The following is a 21,588-nucleotide window of genomic DNA, read 5'->3' on the forward strand; positions in this document are numbered from 1 at the left end:
ACAACCAATGGCTGCATAAATATGTAGGCCAGGTGATTCAGATCAGAAGCCTCAGGAAGCTCCTGAGGCAAATATTTAAGGCCTCTACTCTCATAATGAAAAATTAAGAGGGAGAACTTATTCCAGAGTATTAATGTAGTGTCACATTCCACAACCTTACTCTGGAATCTTTCATTCTAGTAGAGGTTCCTTTAACTTCCATATTGCTGTTGTCCTACCTGCTAATGTACTCGTACTCCTTCTTACTAACGCTTTTCCGAATGAACTGGTTCAGTGCCTGTTGAAATAAATGAAAAAACTCCGATTGACTTAAATAAGCACTCAAGCAGGCACTTCACCTATTGTCTTCTGTAGAGCAGTAACTCAAACACTATCCAGATGTACACTCAATCTTACAAACCATATTATTTTCTGATACCAAGATGAGGTGTGGTTGTTAATACCTGTATTTTCAATTTACCATATGTTTCATAAGGAAAGAGAAATAAAAACGTTGACACTTGAAATGTGTTGTGTTTTTCGAATTGGAAGCAGATGAATTAGTTGGAAATTAGAGGGCTTTAAGAAATAAACAAGTGCTCCCATACTTAATCAATGTGATGGTTATCCATATCCAAGAGGTAGTTATTCAGAGTCAGTTGCTACACCGATCCGTTTATATCTTATGGCTGTTGAAACTTGAATAATTACTTTCTCTTCTCTCCCATTTGCTGCTGTACTCAGAGAACATTTTGCATCAAATTAGCTTCCCTGATATAGTTTCCTGCATGTCTGGAATTGGAGGCTACTGACATGTATTAACTTAGTCTCCAATTATTTTCTGCTTGTCCAGGAGAAAACTTCCCCATTTTGTCATAATGTTTTATAAACCATGGCATTGGGATATGCTCTAACAATGTCATTACATTTCAAAAAATATCTTGTCTTCCCTTCAGCTTAATAGAGGCATATTCAATCTCTATTCAATTCTTTTGGAGGTAGTATTTAAGGCATTGTCTGCACTTGGGATAATCCAGATTAAATTTCATTACCCAGGAAGCAAAGAATAGATAGGATTCCAAGAAGCCCTGTGGTTGCAGTCTATTAGTTTTTTTGGTATGCATGGTAAAAATAGTGGTTCATCTGGTACAAAATGGAGTTACTGAAACTCCATACATCATGCACTTTGGCAGGCCAGTTAAAATATCCTGGATGTTGCACTTCTGATCAGCAAAAGCTTACAGCCCAGTACCTATAGTACCTTTTGTAATTGATTTCATATATCATGGAATCATAGGGTTGGAAGAGACCTCAGGAGGTCATTGAGTCCACCCCACTGCTAAAAGCAGAGCCAATCCAAACTAAATCATCCAAGCCAGGGCTTTGTAAAGCTGGGACTTAAAAACCTTAAGGGTAGAGTTTCCATTACCTCTCTAAGTAACCAATTCTGCTTCACTATCCTCCTAATGAAATAATTTTTCCTAATATCCAACCTAGACCTCTCCCACTGCAACTTGATGCTTTGTCTAATAGATGGAGAATGTGCAGCTGAGGGCTTGTCTTCACTTACTGGGAGATCAATGCTGCAGAGTTCAATCTCCCCAGGTTTTGATTTAGTGGGTCTAGTAAGGACCAGCTAAATAGACTTCTGATAGCACACCCATTAACCCCAGTACTCCGTTGGGTTGAAAGGAGTAAGGGACTCTTCCATTGACTTCCCCACAGCAGGGACACCACAAAAATTCAAACTAAGGTACATTGATTCCAGCTACGTTATTTCCATAGCTGGAGTTGCGTATCTTTGTTCAGCTCTCTCCCGTATCGTAAACCTGGACTGAATTCTAGCTGTAGATCCATTGTCCTCAAGAATTCTTATTTACAGACATTTCTTGCCATATAGGAATGCTTACCAACAATAAGAGGCCTGTCTAGAATTGTGTGTCATTGCTTAGCCCAGATGTAATAGCCTTTCCAATAAATTTGCACATGTACGTGTTCCAGTGGGCTTGAATCTTTATTTGTGGCCAGTCTTCACAATGCATATAGCTATTTTCATGCTCACTGAGACATTCTAGCTGACATGTTGGGCTAAGTTGCATCAGAAATAATGAAAGGTGTGTGGCTGAAAATCTTTCAGATAAATACTCACTTGAAATTCTCAGCACTGTCCTACTACCACTCAATAGACTGGACCAAGTCTCAAAAATGGCACTCAGCTCAGGCAAGTATGGTGACCAGGACCTAAGAGATTGATATTGGGCTGCTTATCTTGAGGAGCATTGTCTCATAAATAATGATTCAAAGATTGTGATCACCCTTCTTTGTTCTTCTATTTTGTCCCCATTGCTTTTTTGTGTGGTATATATTGAATGCTAAGCAAGACTTGTTTGATATCCATTCCCTTACAGAATCAAAGGTAGTTTGTATATTATTAACTCTGATACTTGGAGTTAATTGTGGCAGTATGAACTAAGGAGTTGGACTCTCGGGATAGCTGTATAGTAATTGCAAAATGCTGTTAAGTGTGAGGGCAGCCACTTTAGTAAATATCTCTAAAACCCTATTTTTAGCGAGGAGTGCTACACGCTGTGGGATAAAACATTCAAGTCCCAAAATATAGTAATTTCACAAACATCGTCAAGTACACCGTGTGTATATACAGATACAGTATCATGTTGTTATCAAATGTTACTTTGAAGTTGCAGAATTACAGAGGAAAGCAGTGGCTTTATGCTGTTAAATGCTCTCTAGATTTAACATAACCTTGAGTAATTTTCCATATAATATATTTGAGTAGAAATTTGTTGCCAGTGTTTTATAGAAAATGTAAACAGTTTTTTTTTTTTTTTTTTTTTTTTTTTTTCCCCCTGCTAAACTGAAAGTTAAACCAAGTTTATTCTTCTCAGAAGGGTGGCTGTGTTAATCTGTAACTTCCAAAAAAAGTACAGGCCATCCTTGCTATAAGTCCAAGATACGTTCCAAAAACTTTTACTTAAAGTGAAACAATTTAAAGTGGGGAGTTTTGTTCCCGCGGTTGATTTCCATTTGCACAGATTGGGTTTTGGTGGGTTTTTTTTTTTTTTTGCATGACTTAAAAGTGGGGAATGGGAGGATTTAAAATACATCAGTTCCTACAAACGTCAATACTTCAGTGCAGAACAGATGTTTACTGGAAAAACAGATAGCTGGGCCACCCTGTAGTCCTTTCGCATCTTAGAGACTAAAGACTATATATAATATAATATGAACTTTCATGGGCAAAACCTACTTCCTCTGCTCATTTGAAAAAGTGGGTTTTGTCCACAAGAGCTCATGATGCTATATATAGTCTGTTAGTCTCTAAGGGTGTCTGACGACAGAGGGGTGTAGTTTAGAGGGATGTAAATTAGACACATTGAAAGTGCAAATGAAGCCTGGATTTAAATATCCTGTGCTTCATTTGCATAATGACGGCCGCCACTTTATTCAAAACGGAGCTTTTTGGAAAAAAACTGCAGGTTAGACGGGGCATTTTTGACACATGCCCCGTTTTGAAAGGTCCTGTACACCTTGAGTACTCCTTGATCTTTCGAAATGGGGCATTTCTGTTGAAAATGCCCTGTCTAAACTGCTGGGTTTCTTTGAAAGCCCCATTTCGAAAAGTGGTGGCTGCCATTATGCAAATGAAGCATGGGACATTTAAATCCTGGCTTCATTTGCACTTTCAGTGTGTCTAATTTACATCCCTCTGCTGACAGAGGGGTGTAGTTTAGATGTACCCTAAGGTGCCACAGGACTACTTGTTTTCAATTTTATTCTTGAATTTGTTACTCATTAAAGCAGGCTAAACAAGTGATGTTCCTGTAAAAATGTGTATCTCTATCTTTCTACCGCTATCGGTTGGATTGTTTAATCATAGCAAAAACATTGGCCAGCTTCTCAGGCTACTAATTTTAATCACCACTTCTTTTGTTTATAGGTTTTTATAATAAACTCTTCAAATATATTTCTTCTTGAGCCTGCAAATGACATTAAAACTCTCTTGGATGAGCACACTGATATGTGTAAACGCATTCTTAATATCTACCGTTACATGGTGGTGCAAGTACCAATGGACAAGAAGACTTGGTAAAAAGTTTATAGTTTTATCTTAACATTTTTAATGAACTGGACCAAATATTTAAAACTTAAGTACTCAGGAAGTTCAATAGGATGGTGCCTATGAAGTGAGTCAGTTTCTCTCAATGAGAAAATGTTTTAAGAACAATGTGTCTAGGCTTACTTGAAGTATTATCTTGCTGTAGTTGGGGATATAAAGTATACATGGACCATCCCATACTATCCTTCTGCAAAAAATGCCAATCTGTATAACTATTACAACAGGCAAGTGTAGACACCTTCCTAGCTGGGGGGGAATGTTTAATGGAAGGGATAGAGCTAGACATCCTCAGCATTAAAAAAACAGCAGGGATGGTGAGTTGAACTTTGAGGGAAAGATAAGCCACTGCAATCCTCTTTTGTCCAGAGCTATTGAAAAGGTCATAGGCAAGCACCTTTTCTGAGTGGCCAATGTTGAATGCTAACTTGAGATGTGGGAAGAGGAAAGAGACACATCCGATGGCTTCTGTTCCAAGGGCAGGGCTAGTCTTCTCAGTTTTTGGGAAGATGGGGGTTGTGTAAACTGCCATCCTGTTCTCTGACCTCAACCCTACTAAAAGCTGGATTCGGTACTATTCATTTCACCACTGGAAGAAATAGTGTTTAAGATTCAAGATCTGGGGAAACCAGGCTCTACCACTTTTGGAGGAGGTATGGTGGAGTTGAATGTCCACTCTACCACTTCTTGATTCTGGGTATTTTCCCCTTCCCCTTCATCTGCCATAGTGACAGGATGCTTGTGTATCCAGTGATCATTTCAGTTTGTTTTTGTGGGGGAGAGGTGCATATGCCTGTGGTGGTGTTGTTTTTTTTTCTCTTTTGTCCCACTCTGCAACCTGAGGGTATTTGTTCACTTACCTAAGAAAACTACAGCAAGATTATTTTCAGATGGCTGTGTTGGAATGGGGCAAGCATGAAGGCAGTGGGTATATACAAGTCTGGTAATTTGATGCTTAAAGGTCTGTGATGGTTCTTGTCTGCATCTTAGTCTGGTTTCAGGATTTTTTTATGCAGAAGTAAACCCACGCTTTAATCAGTTTAATTAGTTGCTTTCAACAAAAACAAATCTTTACATTTCTAACTTCTTTTCATTATAATTTAATTTTCATTAAATACCTTGCTGATGTCTCCTGAATACTTGGTAAGTAGGGCTGCCATCATTATGTATACATATATGGAAAAACAAAAGCAGTTGACCTTGGTTCTCAGGTATCCAGTGGAGACATGGGAATAAAATGGGAATCTTTAGCAAATTCTAGTAGATAATTTTAAGTAGCACTTCTTCACAGGCTTTATTTATGTAACTTGAAATAAACCTTCAAGCATCATAATTCAATTATGACTGAAGATACTTCTTCCCTGCCACTCCCTTTATACCTTATAGAGCATGTTTATAAAAGTTATCTTCTGTTGTTACACCAATCACTTGCCAAATAACCTCAGTTCATGCTAAAAATATTAGTGTACTTTTGGATCAGAAATAGTGATCTAATTAAAGAAATACGACTTTGCTGCTATTTGGGACCCATGAAAACCATGCTTCCTTGAGAGAGAAGATAGAAAGGTTTATACAGCAAATGAAGGGGAATCCTGCAAGGGTTCTTCATTGTGACAACAGAGAACAGCAATAAGGGGAAAGAATGATAGACATAAAAATAGACCCATGTTGGGCTGTTTCTGACTCTTAAATTTTTCATAGTTAAAAAAATAAGTTTGTGCAAGGGGAGAAACATAGTTCTTAATTGTCTCAGCTTAAATATATACTGAAAATGTAACTCAATTCAATCTTGCTTTGCAGGGAGCAGATGTTACTTGTTCTCCTTAGGGTCACAGAATCTGTGCTGAAGATGCCGCTCCAGGCTTTCCTGCAGTATCAAGGAAGAAAGAACTCCACTTTAGCTGGAAGACTTGCAGGACCTCTTTTTCAGGCAATTAAATATAAATTGCATATGAGAATATTAGAGAGTGGGCCAATTTAAGTTAGCGAGAAACAAGCTTTTGAGCTTACATGTAGCTGCAGGACAGAAGAAGAGCTCTGTGTAAGCTCAAATGTTGGTGAGAGGGACAAATTTCAACTGGCCCAATAAAATATCATCTACCTTGTCTCCCTCCGTTTATCATCTGAGAGACTAGAAATTGTTAATATTAAGCATATTGCCTAAATATTGAGACCATTGCATGTTAAGGAGCTAGTTGTGTATATATAATGACATTATTACACACAAGCAGCTAATGCATGCGAATCGCCTCCTGCTTATGGCTCACTCCTGGGTTAGCCTCATCCCTTTCTCATTGTAGTGTTTGCCACCTGTCCGGAAAACCATACTCCATGGGGTAGGCCCATAGTAGAGTCATTCAAAACAGATAGCCCCCATTTGCTTTTTTGGTCACTTCACTGTGTGTGGGATCTGGAGAATCTCCAGGTGCTTTAAAAAAACAAACAAACAAACAAAAAATGCATGGAATGTAATCCAAACTAAACTAGGTCAAAAGCTGAAGAGATCTTTTATGAATCAAATCAATTTGTTCTGATAGCTAAATGATGTAACATGCCACACAACTGTGAATGGAAACAAAAACATTACATGAAAATTCATGAAAGATTTGTGTGAGTAGAAATAGATGGGGGTGGGGGGAGGAAGAGTTGACTTTGTAGACACTATATATGGAAATTTTTGTGGTTTTTTTTTTTTTTTTTTAAAACAGCAAAATCTAATGCTTGAATACCCTTCTGTTGTCTTACATTAACAAGTCAACTATTTCACTTACATTACTTGTTCTTTAGACTCTTATAGTAGCCTGGATCAAGGCAAATCTAAATGTATACATCTCTCGAGACCTTTGGGATGATTTGCTGTCTGTAATGTCATCACTCACGTATTGGGAAGAGCTAGCCACTGAGTGGTCACTGACTATGGAGACGCTAACAAAAGTGTTAGCTAGAAACCTATACAGCCTGGACCTCAGTGACTTACCGTTGGATAAATTAAGTGAGCAGAAACAGAAAAAGCACAAAGGCAAAGGTAAGAGATACTACATCAGGGGTGACCAATGTTTGGTTGAGCCAAAAAAAAAAATGCTTCCCTTATAAACACAACCCCAGCCATATTTGGTTCTGCTGGTGCCATTTTGCTTTGCCACGCCGGACAGTGAGCACAGGGAAACTGGGGCCAAGGGCGATTTTTAGTGGCTTTGAGAGCTGCACATGAAGAGAGGAAGAGTCGCATGTGGCTCACAAGCCACGGGTTGGCCAGTCCTATACTACATTATGCACATTAATTATATCGGTCAAACTAGGAAGGTGAGTTCTTGGAGGAAGCTGGGCTACTATATTGCTAATTGGCTGTGTGTCTCAACCGAAATGGGACACCTTCTATTTTGTAGATCATATTTTGTAAATAAACACCACTTACTAGCAAACAACCATGCACATCTGTAATTTAATTTACATCCCAGCTATAACCAAACTAGTCATTGTAAGTAAAGTTACTGACAAGTTTAAATGTTTCCTGGAATAAGCCCATGATTATCTATTGTGGAGGGCTAGTCCTTTCTCTGTCAGTTAAAGTAATTAAGTTAACTGTAAGCATCAATCATAACTATTCATTTCTAATTAGAAATAAGAGGATTTATGTCCATTTTTTAGGGAAACTTGATCGATTTCTAGTAAACCTTAACTAGGTTATAAATTTACTGCTAACATTATTCACTTTCTAAAATTTGAAAAGTAAATACATAATAGAAATATTGATTAAAATTGTAGTCTGGGCTGGTAGTTTGCCTTATAGTATCCTGCTGACTATGAGAATTCAGGTTTTGGGCCCACCTTGTTTGGTTTCAGTTGAATTGTAAGTCATGGGGGAAGGCCAGTTTTGTTAAAATTACTTTGACGGTAATGATTATTTAAGGAAAAAAGGAGCCTCTTAAAAATGCATTTGAATGTTGCAAGTTTTTGAATAAGATTAGAGTTCATTGTTATAGATATTCTATAAGATATAGAAAATGGACTGTTTTACAGACCAAAATACATAAAGGAAGGCAGAGTAGCTTAAAAACCAGACTCAGAAAACATGGGTTCTATTCCCAGGTCTTCCGTTAGCCTGTTGTGTGATTCTTGGGCAAGTCACTTCACCATTGCACAGTTTCTCCAAATGGTCTGAAGTAAATAGGTTGACATTCAATAAGGACAAATGCAAAGTACTCCACTTAGGAAGGAACAATCAGTTGCATACTTACAAAATGGGAAGTGACTAGCTAGGAAGGAGCATTGTGGAGAGGGATCTGGACATCTTAGTGGATCACAAGATATATGAGTGAACAATGTAACATTGTTGGAAAAACAAACCAACAATATTATTTCTGAGATGGATTAGCTGGAGTTTGTAAACAAGACATGAGAAATAATTCTTCAACACGTCCCCTCCTTATTGGCTGGGAAAGACTTGCTGCTCTGTCCTCAGCAGGGAGCTACTGCTGTATCAGAAAGAAGTGCCCTCCCCTTACCCAGGTAGCTCTGTGCAAGGAGCCCTGAGCCCTTAGCTGGGCAGGGCTCATTTAGCAGCTGCAGGGCTGTGCTATTGCACAGTTTAGAGGGAACCTTGGAGCCAGGATTGGTAGCTGTAAACAAACACTATGGGACCATGGGGAACTTGGCCACCTCATGATAAGCAGACATCCAGTAACTTAAAATCATGATGGACCACAGATGTTGCCAGATCAGAGAGTTCTGGACTAGAGAGTTCAACCTGCATGTGATTTTTAAAATTTCTTACTTTGTATGTATCACATTAACTAAAGATGAAAGATAGTGTAGTCCCATTTATTCAGATAGCCAAAGCATTTGGATGTCCCCCAGGCAAACAGGTTGTTCCTATAAAACAAAGTAGGCTACATCTACGCTGGCAAGATTTTACGCATATACTTTTAACACAAGGGTTTTTGCGTTAAAGTAGTTGCGCTAAAGTATTTGCGCAAGAGAGCGTCTACACTGGCATGTGCTTTTGCACAAAAGCATCCGTGCCAGTGTAGATGCTCTCTTGCGCAAGAAAGCTTTGATGGCCATTTTAGCCATCGGGCTTTCTTGCGCAAGAAATTCATGTTGCCTGTCTACACTGGCCTCTTGCGCAAGAACAGTTGTGCAAGAGGTCTTTTTCCTGAGCAGGAGCATCATAGTTCTTGCGCAAGAAGCACTGATTTCACACATTAGAACGTCAGTGTTCTTGCGCAAGAACTCCCTGCCAGTGTAGACAGGCAGCATATTTTTGCACAAAAGCAATTGCTTTTGTGCAAAATCATGCCAATATAGACACAGCCGTGGTGTTTAGCTGCAGTAGGGCCACATGGGAGATGATGTGGATTCGGTAACTAAGGTTTTTGGATAAAGGGAATTTGGATAGCTGGAGTTATACTTTATATCAAATACTTTGGAAATAAAGGGGGGGAAAAAAACTATCCACAATTATTTATTTTATCTTATGTGCCCTTGGTAAGCTCACGTCTCTTGGGTGCATGTATTGGAAAGGTCAGAAAGGAACTACAACAGTAATTGCAGTAGAATCATTGACCTAGTGTGAACATTGTTCAATTGATGTTGTTTGGATAGGTTTAAAAAATGTTAGTTTATTTTGTTCAGCTTCTGAAGTCACATGCTTGCATGATGAGACTTTGTACATTTGAAGCGGAGCGGAAAATATTTGAAAAGTTGACTACTGCAAAGGTCTAGTATATAAATCCATGTCAAGTGACTAAGTGAATAGATTCAAAATTATATTTTTGCAGGAGTTGGGCATGAGTTCCAAAAATCATCTGTTGATAAGTCCTTTTCTAGAGGTTGGAGCCGTGATCAGCCTGGACAGGCGCCGATGAGACAGCGCAGTGCTACGACGACTGGATCTCCAGGGACAGAAAAGGCAAGAAGCATAGTACGACAGAAAACAGTTGGTATGTATCTGTATATACTATGAGAGATGTGACCTGAGGAAAGGAGTTTGTCACTTTATAGATAGAATAATGTTCAGATAACTTTCCCACAGAAGTTTGATGTCTGATAATTAGTAATGTATTTAAATATATATTATGCAGTCTTATATGCTGTTTTTTGGAGGGACAAGTGAATAGCATTTGGTTACTTGTATATAGTGGCTGGCCACTGCAAACAGGGGCTTCTGGACTCAGCGCAAGCCAGAACAGAGCAGTCCTAGCTTGTGCTGGGCCAGGTCACTATGCCTCTGTATTTTAAATGTAGTAAGAGCTTGGCGGCACTTAATTCTTGTAAAATGCAGAGTCACAGCATGGGTGGCTCTCGGAGCTGGCACTAGCCAGGACTGCTCAGTCCCAGCTCGAGCTGGCTCCTGGAGCTACCTGTGCTGTGGCTCTGCACAGAGGTCCTTATTGACTAATTGTGTAGTCGATACAAATTGTATCAACTACTTGATTAGCCAGATAACCGCAATTTAACATCCTTACTACATCCTAAAACCTTTGCTGACTATAAATAGGCAAACTACAAACTTGTGAAGAGCTAACTTCCTGCAGTAATCAATTCCACTACTGTATCCTTGCAGACTTTTTTCCCCCCTGTTAAAAATATCTAGCACTACTAGTTGTCTTAGGTGATTACTTAAGGGGGGCTTCATTCATGCTTGTATGACTGACTTAGAAATGCAGTATGGCTTGAACTAAAAACTTATTTGTGAGTTATCTCCTAAGATGATCTCAGTTGAAGGAAAATTGCAGTTATTTAAATTCAAAAGAAAAAAATTAGAAATGTCTGTTGCTGTTTCAATAACTCCATAATGCTAAATGATAGTCTTGTTCAGTGAAAGATGTAATCTTACGAATACAGCTGGTACATTTCAACACAGTTTGAGAAGCAGGGAATGCATGTCAGCAATTGAATGAATAATTTTGGTAGATTTTCAGAAATGCAAGTATTTTTCTTCTTCCCCCTTGAACTTCTGGGCGTAATTTAAATTGTCAGTATTTAAGTTAACCAAGTTACATTTCCTAAGAATTTTATTTTACAACATTGCTAGTTTCTACTGTTGTTAGTTGTATCCAGCAGGGTCTGTTCTGGGTCCAGGGCTGTTCAGTGTTTTCATTAATGAAGACTTAGGTAATGGAGTGAAAAATATGTTTATAATATATGTGGATAACATTTAGCTGACCGGATCTGCTAGCACTTTGGAGGACAGGATTAGAGTTGAAAACAACAAATTGAAGCATTAGTCTGAAATCAATAAGGTGAAATTCAGTAAAGGCAAGTGCAAAGTAAACTTGTGCATTTAAAATTTTTCTTTCTAACTACAAAATGGGGAATGAATGGCTAGACAGTAGTACTGATGAAAAGCATCTGGGAGTTATAGTGGATTACAAATTGCATATGAATCACCAATGTGATGCAGTAACAAAAAAAGGCTAAGATTATGGGGTATCTCATTTAATAGGCACTAGGTTATTGTCCCTTTCTGCTTGGTTTTGGTGAGTTTTCAGCTGGAATACTGTGTGTTTGGGTACCACATTTTAAAAAAAAATGTGGATAGAGAGTCAACAAATAGGATACAAATTTTAGAAAATGTGACCAAAAAAAACCTGAACTAAACAAAATTTGGAGGGAAACTGATAAGTCTTCAAATATATTAATGACTGTTTAAAAAGAGAACGGTGATCAATTTTTCCTCCAGTCCAGTGAAGATGAGATGAGAAGTAATGGTCTTAATTTGTAGCAAAGGAGATGTAGATTAGATATTAGGAAAAACTTTTTAACTAAAAGTGTAGTTAAGCACTGGAATAGCAATCTCTGTTATTGTAGGTGTTAAGAACAGGTTACACACAAACATGCTATGGATGGTCAGTCTATACTTAGCCCAAAGACTGGACTAGATGACCGCTCAACATTTCTATATTTCTCGGATTGTTTAATGGTAGCACCTAAAGTCTCCATCAGGGCTGGGGACCCATTGTCCTAATGTGTAGGAAGACAGAATTTCTGCCCCAAAAACTTCAAATCTCTGCCTTTCTCCTGCATTCAAAAGCTAATTTGCATTTCTTAAGTTTTATTGTGATAAGTTGACAGCTCCTAGTTTGACTAAGTATTCTTCATTATACTTGGGATATTTAAAATAAAATTGGCTCTCTAGTTCATTTATGGTTATTCTTGTATGAGAGTTTTCTGTTAATTTTCAGTGCATTATCAAGGTGATACTAAATTAAAGTTACTTTTATATTTTCTCTGTCTCAAATTATTAATATTTCAAAAGGTAAATGTTGTGTGGTTTCAATCCTAAATCACTGAAATTTGTCCAGGTCAAACTATATATTGACCTAATCAGTAACAAACTAATCTGAATTTAGTTTCATTGTAACATATCATTGTTTGTTTTCTCTCTTTCAAACAATTCTATTGCATGAAAGAACATTAACAGGACCCTTTTATATTAATAAAAGCATTATTTTAAAAAATAATAAATCTCTTCATTCTTAGGTGAATATATTTTTTGTGGACAAGTAGCCCAGTACTAATATTGAAATTATAAAGTGCAAAGCCCAAAAGAAGATGCCCGAGCTAGCCTCCTAGATCCCTATATGTTTAAAAAAATTATGAAGTGATTCACAATCCTACTGTGAAGCACAGTAAAGTATTCCAATATCATTTTGGCTACTAATTTTATCTTATATTTACGATTTACTTTGCTTGGAATAAGTAATTGGATAAATTTAAAAATCAAACTGATATTACTTGCAAACTTTTCACATATTTATCAAACTGTTAATTTATTTATGTCAAGTAGTATAGTAAGTAAAATGCTTAATGAATTTCCTTCTCCAGTTTTTAATCCATAGAGATTTCTAGTAGTCAGAGGTAACTTAAAAGACTTCTGCATCTCTGTTAGTCATGCCTAGTATTATCAGCTAATTTGTTTGAGAAGATTAGTGTTCCCCCTCTCACCTTAAATATGTAAGGCTGGCTCTGGTGAGTTAATTGGTTCCTGCCATGTTTAAATCCTTTGCTTTATTTTCTTTATCATAAGCATAATTCTCATCGAGAGAAGAGGGAGACCAAGATCTTAACCCTATGCTAATATGTTAAGGCATTTTGTTGGTTTCTTATTCAAAATAAATGGAATGTAAATTGATTGTGATCATAGTTGTAATTGTAGGACATTCTATACGTTGTCAAGGTATCTGTCCTACACAGTATTTAGCTATAAAATTCTCCTCTTAAATTCTATGTTGACTCTGCAAATAGACCTGAATTTAGGCCTGGAAAGGAGTTGGTCCTCACATGTGTTGTATGGCCTTTGATACACGGTGTATTTCCTTTGATTGTTGAGAATATACTCCTTATATGTTTGAGTGGGGGGCAGAGAGTCTGTCAAATATTTTTATGATAAGAAAGATGGGGTTTTATTTCAATCTCTATGTTTTGTGTAAGTCTGTGTCACTTCTGTTTTATGCCATCCTCATGCCAGCACCCATTAGTTGCACAGAAAATTCTGTGCATCTAACTGGCGTAAAATTCACAGCTTCTCTGATATGCAGTGTGTACATTTTATTACCCTGATCTTATGTAAAGTATGTTTTTAAAGGGTCTTTTTAACTTTGCATATGGGTTGAAAAATCTTTGTTGAACTATAGTCCAGGATCCGTACCCTAAGCAGCAGATTCTGATCCTGGAGGTAAATCATGACGTCAGAAATCCACTAATCACTATACTTGTCTGCAAAAACAATAGTGAATGATGTGGGATACTTACTGATGCATATTTTAGGTGAGAATGTGACCCCAAATAGTCAATAGGTCAGGGTAAAAATGGGCATTCAGTGAAAACTGCAAGTGTGGCATATCCTTCTGCGTCCTCCACTCCTTCTTCCCATCCCAAAAATCATATATGGAAGAAGAATAAATGTTTGTAATTTTGGTGGCATTGTGTATATAAGAAGGAAAAACTAGTAAGACTCCTTGTAAACTTTCAAAATTCTCTGGTAAAATTTATTGTAACTTTTTTTTTCACTCATTAGAAAACCTCAAATCCTAGTAATAAGACTCCCCTTACTTAATTATTAATACTAATATAGTACTTGTTGTTCAGACTAAAATAATTTTAAAATTTGAACTGGATTGGTTAGCATTTTTCACAGTACCTAATAGGCAGTTATCTTAATACTGATTTGCATTTTTAGCATAGTCAGTTTAAATGTCCATCATCTTAATTGCTAATAGGGGTGGGCAGTGCAAATGGCTATAAAATACTATTCATGGCATGGAAGTGAGGAGACAAGTCCTGATTATAAGGAATATATTATTTTAAGATTTGTATTGGGGCTAGCATCTAATAATAAATATGACTGTCTTTGTGGACCCCGCTGATGTGCATTAACTGATCTCGAGTGCTTTTTGATATATCAAGGACTTTGAAACAGGACTAGATCAAAATATACAAATGAACTGATGCTCATGGACACTTGATGTGTAGGGGGTGAATGAACACCTCAGCTTGCCTCCAGTTAAATGTTTGTGTACAGAAGCCCTGTATTTAATAGGAAACTATTTTGATTTAAAGTATCTTATCAGACTCTTTTTCAAAGTGCCATTAGAACTATATAATCTCTACACTCCACTTGTCCTATGTGTTTCCTGCTCTGTATACATTAACTCACCATTTTTTTTTCCTGACCGTTGCTATGTTAAAGGCATCCCTTTAATTGGAGTGATAAATGTGATGTGACTAATTCCAACTTGTATCGTCTCCATGTACTTCTGATTCTTACGCATAATGGGGGGGGGGGGCTAGATTTTATTATATATATTCCAAATGTTTGGCAATAAGCAACTGAGTAACAAGTCTACAGATACTGGATTCACTTATGAAGCTTTTTTTTTTAAGCACAGAAATTCTCATGAAAAAATGTCAGTGTATAATGCATTTAAGTCATTTAATTAAGATTTCCATCATGAAAATGTCAAGTAGAAAACTACTTCAAGATCATGAATTGTATCTTTATAAGCTTTAGTTACACTGACATAAACTGTAGTATCTGGTCTTGCTGACATACTGCAAAATGGGAACAAATCAGTATTATCCAACGAACTGTTAAAAGAATATTGGAAATATGGCAAATATAATTCTTATCCTGCAATCCTTGCATATGTAGTCCCACCAAACAAGATGGATTGATTTAAATCCAGGTGATTTAATTTACTCATTCAAAATGGGCTAGCAGGAATTCTTAATATAAATAATCTGTTTTAATCATGTTTTTCATTTGTAATTTTTAATTATTTTCTTAATGAGAAGTTGATTCTTGTTGCTTTGCATAATTGATAACTAGGAGGAAACACTATACCTATATGTATGTATTTAAGCTTAGCACACATTTATTGAGGTTCTTAATGTTTGCATTTTAAAACGTTTAAAAAATCTTGAAAAGCACATTTCTGAATTATTAGATTTTCACTTATGATTTGTATCAAGCTGCAATTCAAAATTTAGTTAACTAAAATAAAATTAAAGCTGAAAACTCAAGGGGATAAAGTAAGCTTATTAAACATGGATTTCATTTATTAGACAAAGGAAGTACCTTATCTGTAGATAGCAAATTGAACTCTTTTTTTTTTTTTTTCTGGACACCATGTTTACTGTCCTTCCAAAAATTTAGAACTAATAGATCTCATCCTTTCACACACCTTATTGTTTTCCACTTCAGATTTATTAAAAAAAAACAACCCTAAACGATCTTTTCACCTTTTCATCCCTCAGTTGGTTTTTCATCTTTGAACCTCTCACTGAAGTGAGCTAGTTGAATAAACTGAAGTGAAGGCAGTATTAATATCTAGGAAGATTCATCAAATATAACTTGTTTAGAACTTCTTGTTGAGAAAATTTCAACAGTTAAGAAATGGTTAATCGACTTCAACTAGATTTTCATGAAATATTTATTATAGTTGTGTGCAAACTGACTCTCTGACAAATTTAGTTTTCTCTTAGTCTTTTAAGCCTATTGGAAACTCTTGAATTTAATTGAAAATTGTTTTATTTCAAAATTAGGATACTCTTCTTCAACAATAAAAGAAGCTAGTTTAAAGACTATAACTAGTGTAAATTAATGTTTAAATTAAACTTGTACAAGTTCTGATTGCTTTTGGAATGGTATTGAACTTGCTGATTTTTCAACCCCTGATGCAGTGGAAAATAATGCAATTTAATTAGTTTCTCAATTTTGGATGGAAAATCATTGTAATTGTCAGATTAAAGGCATTATTGATGCTTTACATAAAAAGTTTAAAACTCAAAATGTCTTATGTGTCCACTGATTTTTTTTCTTTCTTACAGCTCTGCCAATATCTGCCGTGCTGAAATGTTTTAATTTTAAAATTTTTCTTCCTTTATCTTTGTTTTCTTCGTTGCTGCTTTTTCTGTGACACAAGCCTTTCATTATAGTCACTCTTCTTTTTTTTTCCTTCCCCACTTCTTTCTTTTCCTTTTTTGAAGCCATGAGAAGCCGATCCATTGGTGAATGTGCTCTGCCATCGGCCTATATACGCAGTGCTAAAAGTGCTCCTGTTCTGATCCATACTTCCAAACCCTTCTTGCCTGATATTGTTCTCACTCCCCTTTCTGATGAGCTTTCAGGTAGTGCCACCTCTGCTAATTTCTGCACTCCCTTTATCACTTTTTAAATCCTTCTGCATTCAAATTCTGCTAACATTCTTCAAAGTAAAATATTATGGGGGAGGGGGAGGAGAAGGGAAGAGATTTGAGTTACGTGAAGTATCATGCTATATTTGCAACCCATTCTGGAGCTGTTAGAAGTTAGTGCTGTGCCAATTTTTATTATTAATGTGAAAATAATGGAACTTTTCTGCTTTTTCAGTAATCGTAATTTTAACACCCATATGCGTGAGGGAGGTAGAATTGAGTTAAAGCTTTATTTGTGGTGGGGGGAAGAAAGAAAAGAAGATCAGATTGTTAGCTTAACTGACTTGCCATAGACAGTCATTCAGTATCAGTTTTTAATCCATAGATGTTTCCAAATTTGTCAACTGTAATAGAAAAGTAATTTGTGAATGAATATCTGTGAAGAGATATTTACAAAAGCCATGTAGCATGGCAAAAAACATTACGATATGCATGCCTCCTTTAAAATGTGTGGAAAATACACACTTTAAAAAAATTCCACTATTTTGAGATTTCAAAGAGGATAATGTGGCTTCAGTACAAAGTGGAAGATTTCTGAAAACATATTGGTTGACTGGAAGTCTGACAATAGTTTCTTGTGGCGAATTTTGTTTTTCTGTAAATGAGTAGCATTTAGAATTAGCACAAATTGTAAAAGTAACTAACTGGTTGTGCTAGGTGTGGGTTTTTTCCTGCTGTTTTGTGACACCTTCATTAAGCTGTTAGTTTTGTTTTGACTAATGTTCCCCCTTATTATTTATTCCCTGCCTAATAAGGTCTTTGTGAAGCAACCTGACAACTTGTTACTTTTCTTATAACTTTTGCATTCCTGGCTAACCCCATCAGAATTCCATGGTATTCTGCTCTGGGAAGCAGGTTGAACAATGGTTTTCAACTTTTTTTATTATTATTATTATTATTCACCACCCACTATATCTGCTATCTTACATGGCTAAAGAAAGTTTGGAGTTGGATCTCAGGATAATTTTGGGTGTTATTAGTGAGAAAGTATGGCATAGTTGATAGAGCATTAGATTGGGATTGAAACTTCCTGTCTCTGCCATTGGCCTACTGGGTAATCTTGGGCAGGTCAGTTCTCTGCCTTGTGCCACAGTTTCCCTATCTGTAACATTGTTTGTAAAGCACTTTGAGAGGTGTGGGTAAAAACAAATGAAAAACTAGATGGTATCAGTGCACTCCATTTATAAGAATCACTGATATAAGAATTACCAGCATCTAGCGATTTAAAAACTACTAGTACAAAATAATTCGTATATTAACATGTACTCCCCTTGTAAGAATCAACCACTTATTAGAATCAAATAATCTGGGACAGATGCGAGTCTTATAAAAGGAATGCTCTGTACTATTATTATGTCCATTGTGGAACTTAAAAACATGGGTTAAAGAATTTAAGATTGCTGTGACAGGAAGAATGTTAATGGTGGGGTCTTGGTACAGACCAGTGTGTTCCCTTATAACCCGGCTGTGTTGTTTTGCTGTAGCGTTTATGAATTTTGAATGCAAATAATGAATTGAGGTTTTTTTACAGAGTTTAAATGCAATATTTTTATTTGTAGACTCAATGTTGCTTGCTAATACTATGCAGGTTGAACCTCTCTAGTCCAGCACACTCTGGTCCAGCAACATCCATGGTCTGGTATAATTTTTGTTGGTTGGATGTCCACTTATCATGGGTATAGCCAAGTTTCCCGCTGTCCGATAAAGCTGGTTTATGACCACTAGTTCTAGCTCTGTGTTCTGTGCTTTCAAACCAGAGAATTTGCCAAACCACAGACAGTCAATATTGTCTAGCAGCATTACTAACAGTTCCACCGCTTACTGGGCTCTTCTAAGACATTTAGCTCTAATTTATCCTTAAATGTCTTCAAAGAGCCCAGTAAGTGGTGGAACTGTTTAGTAATGCTGCTAGACAATGTTGACCTTCTGTGGTTTGGCAAATTCTCTGGTTTGGCACCAATCAGGTTCTCCCACGGTGCCAGACGAGAGGGGTTCAACCTGTACTATTCTAAAATCTGTTTCATGAAAGATTCGGTTAATCTAAAAGAGCTTCTAAATACACTAGTGGGTTGGAATTAGAGTTAGGAAGATTTATTAACTCTATAAAATATCTAGTAGACCTGTTCTGGTACATTTTAATCTGTAAATTTTGATTGAATATTCTCCTTGGTAAGAAATAAAATGCATTCAGTACAGCATCAATATATATATATATATAATATGAAGCACCAAACACTGTATGTATACATGTGTAATGCAAAGAGTACTGAAAGTGACCATACGTTATGGTGTAATGACAGAAATCTTTGAAAGTTCCTATGCATCCTAAAATTGATCAATAGAAAAAATATTCTTCTGACTTCAAAACTATTGATAGTTTTTTCTATAGTATTCTCCTCTCTCTCAAAAACAACTGAGATGCTAATCTGACTAACATGGACCTGAAACACTTCAGGTTTTTTTGTTTGTTTGTTTGTTTGTTTTTTTGTTAATTAAATGAATACAAATTGCTTAGATCAGTCTTTGTATTTAAAAAGGGAGAAAAAAGGCTCCTATCTGTGGTAGCTTATCTTCAGTTGCACTGGGGAAAAATTACACCTTCCAGATTCTGTTCTGTAGTGTATAGCATTTGAGAGGTCATTGAAAAAGAAAAAGGAAAGGAAAAATATGCTGAGTACTGCTCCTTATAATGGAAGGACCCACTCAGAAGTTAGAAGCTGCTATCCGAGAATGAAGGCTGCTAATTTGCCTCCTACACATTTTTAGGCGTTATGAATTTGAAAACTGATTATCTACTGAATTCCTTTAATGGATGCTCAGAATTAACACTGGATTTCTAAAAATATTACTTTGAAAATCTTTTTTCTGCATTGAGCTTTAAAGGGACATTTCCTTTGGTATGAAAGTAATAAGTGCAGTTATAATTATCTTGAAATCGTCTGTTTAAGATAAGCTAGCATTTTTTTTTCAAAATACACCCAATGAGTAAGTAGTTAGTATTCATTGTACTCCATAAAATTAGTTCATTTTAAGTTATTGAGAGCTCAATTGTACCTCTGCCTATAAGCCTAGAGCCGTCATTGCCCATAGCATCCTGAGAGGAATGATGTGACACAATGAGTCAAGACTCCACACTTTGGGCCCTTTTCTTCCTACATGTTTGGAGGTAGTTGGAGCAGTTTCATGGAGGCTACACAGTGCTGATACCTGTAATGCAGATAGTAAGTACAGGAATCCCCCTTCTCTTCTTGTACTGCCTTCATGTAGTGCAGGTCACCATTTGGCCTGAATCTGTTCATTCAGTGGGGGGAGCCAGAGAACTTGTCTATCAAAAGAATACCAAAAAGTAGCTCTTAGTGAAATATTCTCATAATGAAAAGATGGATTCCTCTTCATAGTAGCCATGAGCTACAGCTTTATTAAATCACATTTCTGCTTGCTTGATATCATATGATGAATGGTGCAGAATTCTTGATGCTCTGCTTTTCTTTATTGTCAAGCTCTAGCCTTGTATTCAGGAACAGCAAGTAAGTGGGATGATGGCATGTTTTGGTGGAAAATGAAAGGTTATATCTAAACACCTGGCAAGTCAGTTTTCTCAAAGAACCAAATAAAACAAGATTTTGATAGTATCTGAATATTTGTACCAATTTATAACTCCAGGACAGTGTTTCAAGTGATCAAGGGCACAGAACTGGTAACCTGAGTGGGCTCCACATTTAACTTCTAGCAGGAAAGCTCTAAATCTCTTTAACTGATCAGCTAAGGCAGCAGCAACAGAATTAATACCAGGAATATGGTCTGCTCTTGAGAAGATGTTGATTTTGAGATGCCCAGACCAGTGCTATTAATTTTCTGCATTTTGTCAGTTTAGGCTGATGACTGCAGTTGGTCCATGTAGAACATCTTAGCCTCCCTGAACTGTTCTCCCATTAGGGCTGCTAATTCTTTAATACTCTTCAAAAGAATCCTATAGAGGTGGTATTTGTAGTGATTCACTGTTCATAAAACCTTAATATTTTTCTAAGACGTTATAGGAAATGAAATTATCAGGTCCCAAGCTATTGTAAGTAATAATGAACAAAAGCAAAAATTTAAAGATAAATTGATTGCACAGGGATTTCATATCCCATTACATTTTTCTTTTAGTAATCTTTTCATATATGCTCATTTCAAATCTTTATCATGTCCATATGGCTGAGTATATTTCAGAATGAGCCAGAAAAATACTCCCCCTTTGTTCAGGGTAGATGGTAAATAAACTTTGCTAAAGATAAGATCCTCTAGTTTAGAATTGGAAGGCATTGGCAGGAACTCAAAACCGTTCCTAAGAAGTTCACTGATTGTAATTTCTACCATGTGTGCAAGGTCCAATGCTGGATTCAGATTTCCTAGTATATAAAATGTTATCATAGACCTAGGTATAGGTTTTTAGCGCTGTGGGAGAAAACTGCCAAATTGTATAACCAGAGCCAATTGAACTGAATTGGAAACTAGTTATACATAAAGACCATGGTTGAAAGACCATTGTCTGCCCTCACTCCTGGCCACTGCTGTTCTCTCACTTAGATCCATGCCATGTGAAAGCGAGATACTGTTTGTGCAGTTGAGTGGGCACGGGAACCAATACCTTACTAAACATCTGATCAGTCCATTCATCTCGCTGCACTGACTATGATTCTGAATCCAGTATGGGGGGAAACGGGAGGGCTAGTTTAGATTATCAGCACTGAGCTAGATAACTCATTTCTACAAAGGAACAGTCTCTTCCTATT

At 36.7% G+C, this 21,588-nt stretch overlaps 1 protein-coding gene across 6 annotated transcripts in view; it reads left to right on the plus strand.

Moving 5' to 3' along the window:
• Window positions 1-21,588, plus strand: part of RALGAPA1 (Ral GTPase activating protein catalytic subunit alpha 1) — a 230,850-nt gene that overhangs the window by 68,605 nt on the left and 140,657 nt on the right. For 3 of the 6 annotated variants that reach the window (XM_014570781.3, XM_014570783.3, XM_006117691.3), the window contains exons 13-17: window positions 3,938-4,086; window positions 5,915-6,044; window positions 6,902-7,139; window positions 9,895-10,056; window positions 16,607-16,747. In XM_014570781.3, coding sequence (XP_014426267.2) covers window positions 3,938-4,086; window positions 5,915-6,044; window positions 6,902-7,139; window positions 9,895-10,056; window positions 16,607-16,747 — 820 coding nt within the window. The remainder of the gene's footprint in view (window positions 1-3,937; window positions 4,087-5,914; window positions 6,045-6,901; window positions 7,140-9,894; window positions 10,057-16,606; window positions 16,748-21,588) is intronic. The other 3 variants (XM_014570782.3, XM_025181956.2, XM_006117693.3) reach the window with 1 other exon arrangement.

This window comes from Pelodiscus sinensis, chromosome 4 (genome assembly GCF_049634645.1).
Source record: "Pelodiscus sinensis isolate JC-2024 chromosome 4, ASM4963464v1, whole genome shotgun sequence".
Taxonomy (NCBI): domain Eukaryota; kingdom Metazoa; phylum Chordata; order Testudines; family Trionychidae; genus Pelodiscus; species Pelodiscus sinensis.